Source organism: Panthera onca, chromosome E2 (assembly GCF_046562875.1).
Source record: "Panthera onca isolate mPanOnc1 chromosome E2, mPanOnc1 haplotype 2, whole genome shotgun sequence".
NCBI lineage: Eukaryota > Metazoa > Chordata > Mammalia > Carnivora > Felidae > Panthera > Panthera onca.
In genome coordinates, this window is record NC_138353.1 from 321,413 (window position 1) to 335,173 (window position 13,761).

The following is a 13,761-nucleotide window of genomic DNA, read 5'->3' on the forward strand; positions in this document are numbered from 1 at the left end:
TTACAAATTTTACTTCTGAAATCAATACCATAGTGAAACCATGTACAGTCTACAATGTACAAATATATCTCCCAGCAACAGGTTTACTGAGACAAAGAGTTTGTGTATTTATAATTTTAATTTTTATTAAAAAAAATTTTTTTAATGTTTTATTTTTGAGAGAGAGAGAGAGAGAGACAGAGTATTAGTGGGGGAGGGGCAGAGAGAGAGGGAGACACATTATCTGAGAAGCGGGATCCTGGCTCTGAGTTGTCAGCACAGAGCCTGACATGGGGTTTGAACTCGTGAACCACGAGATCATGAAGTCGAAGTCTGAAGCTTATCAGACTGAGCCACCCAGGCACCCTGTGTGTGTCTGTAATTTTAGATAGCAACTGATAAGCTGCCCTTCACAGAGGCTGTATCACTTTTTACTCTCCCTGGAAACATGTAGAAAAGACTCCCCCACTTTTGGATAAAAGTCAAGGCTGGTAAAATGCTAGGTGGTCATGCTCCTACAACCCTCCTGAAAGGTAATTTAAAAAGCTACATGAGATTCATGGCCAGAGGAAAATGCTCAAAAAAACCCCAAAACAGTTAGAAGCATGTGTTACTAGAAAGGATTCCAATTTTCTAAACACGACACAACTAGAAATATATTTTTTGTGAGTATAAGATCTATATACCCACATGTACACTCTATGTATACATTTATATTGTTATGAAAAAATTACAAGGGAAATTAACAAAATCTTAATGGTAATACCATCTCTGGATAGTGGAAGTATGAGGAATTAAATTTTACTTTTGTGCATCTTCCATGTTTTACACTAAAGAATTTGCATTACTTTTATAAACTGATAAAGCCACGTATTCCGTAGTTTATAGTAACTTCCTCTGAAGAGTTTATCTGACTGTTTCAAAACATCTATAAGGAAATCGGTAGGAACATTATGCCTAGAAAACACGACCCGAAATGAGAAATGAAACATTTGTAATCATCTCTGCTGCCTGGAGAGGGAGGCGAGTGACAAGCTTGTTCCCAGCTAACCCACTGAGGCCACTGTAACCTCAGCCCACCCAGCAACCATTCTGAGACCTTTAGGAGCTGCCATTTTGTGGGCCAAGGTGGAGGGAAAGGGACAATTGTAGGCCTGGCTTCCACAGCTGCCTAGAACCATGAAGTTACCACTGGAGCTCCCCTCCACATAGGGCACTGATAGGTAGAACATTCCCGAAGCTGCACCCCACACCATTGATGGGGAAGGGAAGAAGAATGGTCAAAAGTGGGGCTTATCTATGTTTTATGATGTCCATGATAAAATGCTAAAATTAAAAAAACTTTTTTTTAATGTTTATTTATTTTTGACAGAGAGAGAGAGACAGAGCACAAGTGGGGGAGGGGCAGAGAGAGCGAGAGAGAGACACAGAATCCAAAGCAGGCTCTAGGCTCTGAGCTGTCAGCACAGAGCCCAACACAGGGCTCGAACTCACAGACTGCGAGATCATGACCTGAGCCAAAGTCGGACACTCAACTGACTGAGCCACCCAGGCGCCCCTACAATGCTAAAATTTAGATTACTCAGAAAAATAAGTAGATTTTTTTTTTCTCACACCAATTAGGAATGCTGCAAAATGGTCAAAAAGACTACTATAAGACACATTGGGTATAAATTTTTTTTTTTTATGTTTATTTATTTCTGAGACAGAGCATGAGTGGGGGAGGGGCAGAGAGAGAGGGAGACACAGAATCAGAAGTAGGCTCCAGGCTCTGAGCTGTCAGCACAGTGCCCGATGCGGGGCTCGAACTCACAAACTGTGAGATCATGACCTGAGCCGAAGTCGGTCGCTCAACCGACTGAGCCACCCAGGCGCCCCTAGACACATTGGGTATAAATCAGTTAATGATATCATTTGTTAAAATCAAAGGTATAGGACTGTTAGTGCAGCCCTGATCAATTTAGACTCTGGAAAAGTTGGCTGTAGTTCTGGGCATGGTTTCTTTACTTTGGCATATTTGGGGCTAGGTAATTCTTTGTTGAGGGACGGTCTTGGGCATTAGAAGGTGTTCAGCAGCATCCACTAGTTGCCAAGTGGCACCCCACTGTTCTGCCAGTTATGACAACCAAAAATGTCTCCAGACATCACTAGATGTCTCCTGGAGGACAAATCCACCCCTGATGGAAAACCTCTGGCTTAAGCAACGCTGGCAATTTCAAGGCAACGGCTTTCAAAAGGATCTGTGACATGCCCAGGGAATGTAGCAGAATCTCATGGGGGCCTTTTTGTCTTTTGCTCTGGGCATGGGTGCAGCTGACATGTGGGTGGGGGCCAAGTGTGCTCTTGTGAAGTGCAGAGCTGGCTCCTGTGGACCATGTACAAATCTGTGAAACAAGTCTTTCATGTGTGAACTGAGATCCTAAGTCAACTTCACATAGAAACACAAATTAACCCTGCACGCTTAGAATTTTATACAGAATTTTCCAGAAATGCAGTGGTATTTTGTTTTGTCCAAAACTTTTGCAAAAGTTAGTCACCACTTAGGAAAATCACATCCCATACTGGAATGCCACTCAGACTATTTCCATGACCAATACCATATCCCATATGCCAGACGGCACTTGCAATGCCCCAGGTAGGTGTTCAGGCACAATGGCCCACACAGTCACGTGGAGAGGTACCGCACCAACTCAGTCCACATCACTCTACCATAAATTACTTTTTTTTAATTATGCTTTACAAAAACGGGCGGTATATCGATTTTTTACAGTACATGTATGTGGGTTACATTACCTATGAATTCATTTTGCAGTAATAGAGGGAACAGCACAAAACACGTGTGCTTAAAGGGGGCACTGGGCTTGGCAGATTTGAGAACCATCAATCTCCAGTATTTGGGAAGCACCATTTCTTTAAGAATCAGAGGTCACTTTAGACGTTTCTACCCCCAGTCCCCCTTTCTGTGAATGCACTATGTGGACTTACCACATTTTTGTACCTGTGGTTCAAAAGTCATCTGTAGAGTTTCTCTCCTACGAGGATTCTCTGATGTCAAATAACACAGAAGCACCCATGGAAGACTCTTCAACCCCAATGACGTGAACCGGGTTTTTTTCTTGCATGATTTCATGGATGTCAAACAAGGCAAGCGCTCGGCTCGAGGGCTGTCCTGCCTTTGTCCCACCCCCAGGGTTCTCGCTGGAGTGTGTGTGCTGATGCCGGGCAAGGTGTGAGCCCCGGGCAAAGGACTGCTCAAGCCGTCGCCGATTCCGGCCCTGGGACTCCTCTCTGGTGTGAGTTATCTGGTGTCGGATGAGGTGCGAGCTCTGAATAAAACATTTCCCACAATGATTACACTTAAAAGGCCTGTCGCTTCGGTGAGCCCTCTCATCTGGATTCAAAGGTGGGTCACAGCCGAGGGCTTCTGCCCACTCATGCTTCGTCAGAGCTGGCGTCTGCTCGAAGATCAGCCTCTGGCGGCACTCGTAGGGCTTCTCCCCAGCATGCTTTCGCTGGTGCTGGGCCAGGGAGGAGCTGTGCCTGAAGCCCTTCCCACAGTGGTTGCACTCATAGGGCCTCTCCTCTGTGTGTGTCCTCAGATGCAGGAAGAGGCACGTGGTCCGTGAGAAGGACTTCCCACACACGCTGCAAGTGTATGGCTTCTCCCCAGTGTGTGTCCGCTTATGCCGGCCCAGGGAGGAGTTCTGGTTGAAGGCCCGCCCACAGTCCTGACATTCATAGGGTTTCTCCCCGGTGTGAATTCTCCGATGGACAGTAAGGTGTGTGCTATGGCAGAAAGACTTCCCACACTCAGCACATTTATAGGGCTTGTCTCCCGTGTGGATTCGCTCATGCTGAACCAGGGAGGAGTTCTGGCTGAAGGCTTTCCCACACTCTTTGCACATATAAGGCCTCTCTCCCGTGTGAATCCTCTTATGCACTGTGAGATGTGCGTTATGATTAAACGACTTCCCACAGTCTGTACATTTGTAGGGTTTATCCTGTACTTGGCTTCGGGTGAGTTCTGTAATGGGAATGGCCTGACTGGAAGCTTTGCTACAGTCACTGCTGTCACACGGCCCTTTGCCGGAGGAGCCTGTCTGCTGGACTGAGCTTGAGTTACCTTCCGAGTTTATAGCCTGTGAGTCGTAAGCACAGAGAGAGTCTCTCCTAGAAGTCTCCGAGGATGGATCTGGGTTTGCATTCAGGACACTGTTTTCCCCAGGTCTGAAACTTTCATAGCTTTTATCTTGAACTGGTACTTCCTCAAGACTAACTTCCAATTGCCTCAAATTATCCTGTTCCTTCTCAGGCACCTGTACCTGGCGCTCACGTTCCCAGTGTTTCCCTAGTGTGGTGGGACAGGGAGTGTCCCTCAGGAAGCCTTCCCTTTCCGCAACATGGGATGGCTCCTCCTCAAGAAGGCCCTGCTTCTTGGGTGACGCTTGGCTTTCGGGTCCAGGTTCCCAGCCTAAAAGAGTACCAAAGAGCTGAGGAAGTTGGTGGAAAAAAACACAGAGAGGACACGTTGGGCCTCCATCCTTACTACTCCTCCCACCTCTAGGAAAATCTCAGTTCTGCTCCTGTGCAGACACCAAGTGCCTCATCTGCAGAAACAGTCTCATGCTTTCATTCGTTCGACAAAAATCTCCCAAGTACCTGCCACAGGCCCAGGCACTGGCCTTAGACAGGGGGCTGGCAGACTACAGCCCCCAACTACGAGTATTTTTTATGTTTTTAAGGGCTGCAGGAAAAAAAGAGAAGGGTGTATGACAGAAGCAGAATTCTAAAGATGTCCCTGGCTGTGCAATCAGACACTCATCTAGGTACTGCCAGGAAGGGACTTGGCAGGTGACTCATCAGCTGACCTGAAGCCTTAAAATAGGGAGATGATGCTGGGTTATCAGGATGGGCCTGAAGTAGCCCCCAGAGCCCTTAAAAGCAGAAGGAGGTAAAAGGGAGAGGCTGGCTGCACAGGAGGACTTCAGTTGGGAAATGGGTGCACTTCCTGAGAACAACTCCTGCACAACAGTCTCAAAGGAAACAGGAACCTCAATCCTATGGTCACACAGACCTGCATTCTGTCTGACCACACCTGGAACTGGATTCTCTCTGAGTTCCCTGCCCAGTCAGGACCTTGACTTCAGTCTTGTGAGACCTGGAGCAGACAAACCAGCCAGGACTGACAGAAATGTGATATAACGAATGGGTGTTGTTTTAAACTGCTAAGTTTATGGTAATTCGTTTCAGAGAGAACAGAAAGCAAATAGTGAGTATACTTAGCCCACACAGCCTAAAATACTCACTGTCTGGCCCCTGATGCTGGGGAGAAACTGCAACCCCAACACATGAAAAGCCCAGTCCTCAGGAGCCAGGGAAATAGATACTGAGCAAATCATCGAAGGAGCAGGCTTGGGAGGCAGACAAGGAGCTCAGTTTTAGAAAACCGAAGTTTGGTAGGTCAGATACCCAAGTGGAGGTACCCTCATGTCTGTAGGACACCTTGGGAGGACCAGCCCAGGTCGCAGAATCCTCCAGAACAAGAACTGCATGCAGGCAGGCGGGCTCCCCACTTCCTTACAGTGCAGCGAAGGCAAGGGTGTCAGCTTCCTGTAGCTGCTCTAACAACGTGCTGCAAACGTATCGCCTTAAGAGACCACACTTCTCTCACAGTTCTGAGGTCAGAAGTCCCAAGTCAAGGTATCAGCAGGGCTGGATGACTCTTGGCTGCTCTAGGAGAGAATCTGTTTCCGTGCCATTTCCAGCTTCACGAGACTGACTACATTCCATGGCCCTTTCCTTCACCTTCAGAGCCAGCAGACCCCAACCCCTGATATCTGGCTGTTCATTTTATCCTTTATAATAAACCAGTAATAAATAGTGTCCCTGAGTTCTGTGAGCTGTAAAAGCATATTACTGAACCTAAGGAGAGGGTCATGGGAACCCCTGATTTATAGCTCGTCAGTCAGAGGTATGGGATGCCCTGACTTGTCAACTGGCATCTGAAGTGGAGGCATTCTTAAGAGACAGAGTCCTCAGGCTGTGGGGTCTACACTAACTCCAGGTAGATAGTGTCAGAATTGGACTTAATTGTTGGACACCCAGCTAGTAACTGGAGAGTTGGAGAACGGTTTGTTGGTGTGGAAAAAACCCCACACATTGGGTGTCACAAGTGTTATATGGGTAGAAGCAAATCACGGTACTGCTAATTGGTGACTTTGGAGCCATTAAAATGTCCTCGAACTTGACAGTGGTGATGGGTATAATCTGTGAATATACTCAAAACCACTAAATTGTATGTTTTACATGGTGAAATTTATGGTCCGCTGGGGACCATGGCATCCAGAAGGGGACTAGCCTGGTAGGAGTTGGCTCAGGGCCTGGGGGTGCAGGCCAGCACTGGGGACTGGAGGATGTCAAACATGTGGGGCACTTTAGGCTCTTTTGCCTCAGAGGAGACATGGTACTTCTCCATCTGCTGCAGATTCACCCTAGCCCTCGGGTAATAGGCTACACCTCATTGTGGAGGTACATGTGATTCCCTGCAGGGCAAAAAGCCCTGGGTGGTGTCAGAGGCTGAGCAGCAGGTACTGCTGGCCGTGTATCCCACTGTCATAGCCTCCTTCTTCCAACGCACTTCAGGGTACCAATGCACCAGTCCCAGAGAAGGGATTGTGACAGGCATAAGCCAATTATGACAATCTAGGCCTCCTTTCCAGACTCCCTTGTGGCATAAGGGCAGGTAGATGTGACCCATTCCTGACCAAGGAGACCTCATAGGACGAAATCTGGAGTTCATTCAGATAAAAGGGGTGAAATGTTACTGGCACTATTCTTCCCACATCCACACCCCCTGCCTGGAGCACAGATGTGATGGCCAGAGCTGCTGCATCCATGCCATAACCTCAAGGAAAGGCCAGAAGAATCAGAACCATAAGCCTTGCCACTGAATACTGAGTCAGAGGCAGCAGTGGCTGCTTTGTGAAAAAAATTGCTTCTTTTTTTGAGTACTCTAGCCCAGGTTTCAGATATTTAGAGCTGAATACAATCCTTGTTGCTGAGAGAACACAGGGGTGTGGAGAACAGGTTTACAGAATCCGGACATGAAAGATTAAAATGGAGAAGATGGAGAGCAAGTTCACACATTAGAAATGATCCTGTGGCAAGGGCACACGGAGGTGGCAAGAGAGAACATGAGAGGGAGGACAGGGTGGGATTCTGACCACTGGAGGAGAGGCAGATGGTCTCTGTGCTCAGAGAAGGGAGAGCCCGGATGAGAAGAACAGAGAACACAGGAGCAGGGCGCAGACCTCCTACACAGAGAAAAGCTAACAGGGCAGGCCTAAGGCTACCATCGTTAGAGGGGCCAGTTTTGAGACTGGCCCTGGGCTGTGTGTGGGAATTTGGATTTCAAGAGAGTTCCCACCACCCTAACTGATAAGAGTGGCTCACTGTGCCCAAACTGTGCCCACAGTATGGTTTACGGTGAGCACCTGCTCTCTCCTGCGAGTCTGGAATCTTGGTCTGTGCCAGGCACAGGGTGCCTAAGTAACCAGCGCCCAATGAAACACCCTGGCACTGAGCCTCTAACAAGCTTCCCTGGGAGCTAGCATTCCTCAAGTGTCGTCACAACTCACTACTGTGGGAACTACGCATGTACAGTGTGACTCTACTAGGAAGGAACTGTGGAATCTTGGCTGGCTTCTGGACTTCACCCCATCTGCCTATTCTCCTTGCCGACTTTCCTCTATATTCTTTCGCTGTAATCACTGGCTCTTTGGGGTCTTGGGGACCCTGACACACCACCCTTTCCAAGCAGCACATCTGTAGTCACCTCTTGGGCTGCTCCCATTAGGAGTTCCCACTTGGCAGCTTCTCACCTGGACAGTGACCCTGGGCAATTCCTCTCTCCGCTGCCCACAGCTCAGCCCCTTGCTCCAGTTGGGAGATGACTTCAGGTTTTGGAAGCTCAGGCCCTGGAACAAGGGAAAGACACAGGATGTGGGGACCTGCCACAGAAAGAACCAGCTCAGAATCCAGCCCTACACTCCTGATAGGGCATGAGGACATCTCACAATAAGGTGACGGCTTTGCATTGGGACAGAAAAGGGCAGAAACCTCCTCCTGCCTATATGTACCACAAGGAATGAGAATGCAAGATCCCTGTCCCCCAACCCAAGATCAAGTCCTCATACCAGAGGCCCTATGACCTATAACACATAAAAAGTAAGTCACTGTAGGAATCCAATCATCAGCTGGGGAAGCAGGCCTTACCCACAGAGAGCAGATGCCCAAAGGTCTCCAGCATCACGTCACGGTAGAGGGTCCTCTGGGCGGGGCCCAGCTGTCCCCACTCTTCTTGGGTGAAGTCCACAGCCACGTCCCGGAAGGTCACCGGCTCCTGAAATATCACACACACTCTTGATCAGCTGGACTGCCCCCGTCAGTGCTCTTAGGAAGAGAAGGAGGAATGGAGAAGCAGAAGATGGGCAGGCCAGTGTCCTGAGAGCGTGCACATTCTGAATAATGCCAAGTCAGGTCTCACTGGGCACCTACTGGACTGTCACATTTAGGTTGTATAGTGAGGGCATATGAAAGTATCCCAGCAAGATGGAAGCCACCCACAGCTGACCTACAACTGATCTCAGACAGGTGCAGGTGCAAACAGAAATTGCTGACTTGCAGATCTGTGGGTTAAAGAAACAGTTACTGGTCTAAGCTACTAACCTTTAGGATAGTTTGTTACATAGTAACATCTAACTGATACATTAAATAACTCTCAGATTCAAGGCAAGACTCAGTATCCTACCTGAAAAGAGGGGTTTATAGTTGGAGTCAGAAACTCACCTATCTTCAGGGACCAGGCAGGCTCATCAAAGACAGAAGTGGGCTACTGGAAGAGCCTACAAGGGTACTTAACCTGTGAGAGGTGACACTGCAGGTGATGGGTAATATATGCCCTATTTGAAGGGGCAGCTGGGACTCAGAACCAACTGATCATGGGGGAAATTCAGGCCTCATATGGTCAGAACTGCCCATCTCTAGTGAGTAGCTGAAAATTAGGCCACATTTTTAAATGAAACTTTTAATTTTTGTAAGTTGATGCAACGTATCTAAAACATGTCCTACAAATGAAACCCTTCTTTGGGCTCGGTGTGGCCACTGTCAGAAGCTAGATATTTCTGGATCTGAGTTTTGACTCTGCTACTTCTTCCTCAAGAAGCATAGAGCAGGTAACCACTTCGATTGCCATGCTTCCCTGTTTACAAAGTCATTCCTTGGGGGCTGTGATGGGGAATAAGTGGTTGTGAAACACTTTCTACAGGACAAGATGCAAAAGAATAAAATCGGTCCTCTACTTCACACCATATAAAAAGTTAACTCAAAATGGATAAAAAATAAACGTAAGAGCTAAAACTATTAAGCTCTTAGAAGAAAATATAGTAATGAATCTTCACAATCTTGGATTGGTGAAGAGTTCCTAGAATCTGACAGCAAAAGCACAAGCAACAAAAGAAAAAAATAAGTAAGTTGGACTTCATCAACATTAAAAATTGTTGTGCTTCAAAGGACACTATCAAGAAAATGAAAAGAGGGAAACCTGGGTGGCTCACTTGGTTCAGTATCTGACTCCTGGTTTCAGCTCAGGTGAATATCCTAGGGTTGTGGGATTGAGCCCCACATTGGGCTCTTGCTAAGCATGGAGCCTCCTTAGGATTTTCTCTCTCCCTCTGCCCCTCTTTTCCATTCGTGCTCTCTCTCTCTCTCTCTCTCTCTCTCTCTCAAATTAAAAAAATAAATTAATTTAAAAAATTAAGTGAAAAAATATCCACATACTGGGAAATAATAATAGCAAATCACAAATCTTGTATGTGACTTGTATCTGGAAAATATAAAGGACTCTTACAACTCAATAATAATGACAACACAATTAAAAAGGGCAAAGGACCTAAATAGGTATTTCTTCAAAGAAAATATAAAATATACAAATACTGAATAAGCACTTGAAAAGATGCTCAATATCATTAGCTACCAGGGAAATGCAAATCACAATCACTTACTAAATACCTCAATTATAAAGGGGTATGTTAAGAAAAACACAAGAAGGCTTTAAAATTTTAAAGAAATTATAGTACAGGTGGCATACAACTCTGACAAAAATTGTTCAGGAAGCATGAGAACCCTTTGGTTGGAAACAGAAGTCTCTGTTCTTGTCCCCATGTCCTCATATGCCACTCAGGTCCTCCAGCTCTGATACATGCTCCCTGTGCCTCCTGCTTTCCCTGCCTCGCCCCCTCAACTATCACCCACTCTGCATGGGTCCTCAGTAACAGCCCAGGCGCCAGGCCCACCGAGTACTGATCTCTCCAGGCCATAAGAGCTCTCAGTGGCATTACGTGAGTCCTTCATGTCTCTCCTGGAATTCTAGCAGGAGCCCATTCCTTGCTTTTTCATGGCCCTCTCTGCTGCTCCACCTCAGACCCCTGTGGCTCTCCTCCTGTTCTGCACTACTGGTGCCTGGAGAGATGGGCTATCAGACTCCTTTACTCCACACACTCCCACAGCTGACCAGGCCACCCTGGCATCATCCAGCACCTGGTCACTGGCCCCCTCCCCGCATCCTAGTTAGCTCGCAGTATTTCTCCTACCCCCACCTTCCCAGATGCTTTAATGTTTTTTCTCAAACCCAAGCTATACTTGCTTTAAAAAATCTTGAATGGCTCCTTTTCACCTTTGGGTACAGGATGGCCTCTTTCAGCCTGGCTATGGTTGACTGAGTAATGGCCTCCAAAGATACCCAGGTCCTAGTTTCTGGAGCTGGTGAATGTTACCATAAATGGCAAAAGGGATTCTGTGAATGTGATTAAGGATTTTTAAATGGGGAAATTATCCTGGATTATCCAGGTGGGCCCTAAATGCAATCACAAATGTCCTTCTAAGAAGGTGGAGGGAGATTTAACTACAGAAGACAAAAAGCAATGTGACCGCTATGGCTAGATGCCATGCTGCTGGCTTTGAAGACAGACAAAGGGCCATTAGCCAAGGAATACAAGGACTACGGCCACTAGAGCTAGAAAAGGTGAGGAAACCGATTCTCCCCTAGATCCTCCAGGGGTGGCTCTGCCCAGTATAACTGATCTCAGGCTTCTTACCTCCAGAACTGTAAGAATAAATGTGTATTGCTTTAAACCACCAAGTCTTTAGTACTCTGTTACAGCAGCCACAGAAAGCTATACACTGGACCTCAATGCCCTCGACTTCCTTGCCTCCTGTGGTGGCAAGCCTCCAAGATGGCCTCCAGTGGTCCCCAGTCCTTGTGTAGTTATGCAGTCCCCTCCTATACTGTGCAGGTTTGACAACCAATACGGTTGGGCAACCAATAGGATACCGTACCAATGAGTGTGTAAATTCTGACCCCAGGGCACAAAAGGCATTGGAGCTTCTACCTTGCCATCTCCTGGACCACTTACTCTTTGGGAAGCCAGATGCCATGTTGTGAGGACACTCAAGCAGCTCCACAGAGAGGCCCACATGGGGAGGGACTGTCATGTGAGTGAACTGTCTTGTAGGTGGATCCTCCAACCCCAGTCAAGTCTCAGATGACAGCAGTCCACACTGATATCTTGATGGTAACCTCATGGGCCTAGGCCAGAACCACCAGCTAAATCATTCAAGGATTTCTGCTATCAGAACTGAGGTAATATTTATTGTTGTTCTAGGCCACTAGGTTTTTGGGTTACACGCAACAGATAACTAATACACTTTATCTTACTGCTGACAGACTCTCCTTGAGAGAATCTCATTCCTCTGAACCCTTTTCTCAACTAGGCCTTGAGCTCTGGGCTTCTATGTCCACTTTGCATCACCCCGTTTCATAAGAGTTGGGTTAGTCAGAAAAAAAAAGAAAAAGAGTTGGTTTAGTCAGAATACCCACCCACCATATCTAATTACTCTCTGTATCGTTTCAAAGTCCTCATCCCACAGAATCCTTCAGGTAATATCTGATCACTTGGCCTGCTTCAGCAAGAATCCCTAGGTCAGTTTAGCAAGAATTATACCCACCCCAGAACCCAGCTAGAAATTCCCACTTTTACTTGTAGTATTTGGAATTGAGTCCAGTTCTATACTGAAGTCTCTTTCCCTCTATTGCAATAGTTTCTGAATAAAATCTGTTTTGACTGCCTTAATTATTGTTTTACACTGACATTGCTCATTCTCTGCCCCACCCCCTCCATCCACTGCAGACCAAAGTGTGATTTTTTTTCTCTTTCAAAGTAGGCTTCACATGCCCAGCTGGAGGCAAATTCACCACCAAGAGATCAAGAACCCAGCTGAGATCAAGAGTCAGACCCTCGGTGCATCTGAGTGGCTCAGTCGGTTAAGGCTCAGGTCGTGATCTCACGGTCTGTGAGTTCGAGCCCCGCGTTGGGCTCTGTGCTGACAGCTCAGTGCCTGGAGCCTGCTTCAGATTCTGGGTCTCCCTTTCTCTCTGCCCCTCCCCGGCTCATCCTCTGTCTTTCAAAAATAAATAAACACAAACAAACAAAATTAAAAAAAAAAAAGATGTTCAACCAAGGTGCCCCACTAAAGTGTGATTTAATGCAAATCTGCATAACACATATCTGAAAACATGCAAATCTAAGGTTATCAATAATCTCACTTTGCATACAAAATCTGAAATAATGCAAATCCTTGTAAACAACAACAACAAAACACAGTAAGTCCAGAATTTCAAAGATGCGGAGCTTCAGGAATTATGAATTATTTTTGGTTTCTGCCACGTGGAGACAGCACTTTATGGAGAACACAGGGAGCGGCCACTTTGTCTACAATTGCAGGATCTTTGAAACAGGCACCTTCCCAGATGGCCTTGCAGGCACGGACCGCCCAGTGTGCAATTTGCCCACAGCCCCCGCGAGGGAGCGGTGCTGGGAAGGAGCCCAGCCCCGGTAGTCGCTCCCGCCCCAGTTATGCCATGCCTGGTGACCTGTCATCATCCTCAGGGGTTGTGCCCAGCCCCCTGGCCAGGGGCCTCGCGGAGCAGGGCTCTCGGGGAGTGTTTGCTGGCTCCGTGAATTAAAGCATTTCTATTCGGAAATACCTGCCATCTCGGCGCTCCACTGACACCATCACATGGCAGATGGCCTTCGCGGGGAAAGCAATCGGCGGGAGCCGGGCCAGCCTGGTCCTAGGAAATGATACTAAGCCCCATCCCAGAACAAGGAAACTGGCGTACTAGGGGAGCATGCGCACTGGGGGACCTGATGGCCCGGGTTCGAATCCAAACTCCACCCTCACCAGTCGGGCCAGTCAGCGCGCCCTGAACTGCGCCTCAGTTTTCTCATGTGTAAAGGGGGATAAGGCCCGGGCCCTGCTCACCGTGCGCTGCCAGGGTTAAAGGGCCAATACCTGCGGGAGACGCTGGACCCGCTGCAATCGTTATTATTATTACTTTACCTGAAGCCATTCCGCTGGCAGCCCTGTAGCCATCTCCAATGCTGTCGCTTCCTCTTCGGGGTTCATCCTGGACCGACAGGTCGAGAACAGGAGCCCGAAGCGGCCGTAAACCCGAGAGCAGCCCCCGCCTCAGGGACCACTCCACTCGCCGCCCGCGGGACAATGGCGGCCGCGCTGGTGACGCTGCAACTACAACTCCCAGAAGGCCGTGCGGCGTGCCTCAGAGCCTGACCAATGGAAACCTCTGTTCGTCGAATCTTCGACCAATGAGAGCCTTCTGGCTTCGGGCCAATGGGACTGTCCTTCTTTCGGGCCTCCGGCCAC

General features: G+C 47.8%; 1 protein-coding gene across 1 annotated transcript; it reads right to left on the reverse strand.

Annotated features, from left to right (window-relative positions):
• Positions 1 to 161: 161 nt before the first annotated feature.
• Positions 162 to 13,625, reverse strand: ZNF8 (zinc finger protein 8). The gene is made up of 4 exons (XM_060652348.3): positions 13,438 to 13,625; positions 8,254 to 8,380; positions 7,860 to 7,955; positions 162 to 4,450 (listed from the first exon to the last, which is right to left on the reverse strand). Exons 1-4 carry the CDS (start codon positions 13,501 to 13,503, stop codon positions 3,012 to 3,014), a joined length of 1,728 nt encoding a protein of 575 aa, XP_060508331.3. The 5' UTR covers positions 13,504 to 13,625; the 3' UTR covers positions 162 to 3,011.
• Between the last annotated feature and the right edge of the window lie 136 nt (positions 13,626 to 13,761).

Coding starts and splice junctions, on each gene's coding strand:
- ZNF8 (XM_060652348.3), bottom strand. CDS start 13,503: ATGAACCCCGAAGAGGAAGCGACAGCATTGGAGATGGCTACAGGGCTG. Junction 7,956..8,253: donor TGGGCATCTGCTCTCTGTGG/GTAAGGCCTGCT, acceptor CCCTTGTTCCAG/GGCCTGAGCTTCCAAAACCT. Junction 4,451..7,859: donor TGCCCAGGGTCACTGTCCAG/GTGAGAAGCTGC, acceptor GTACTCTTTTAG/GCTGGGAACCTGGACCCGAA.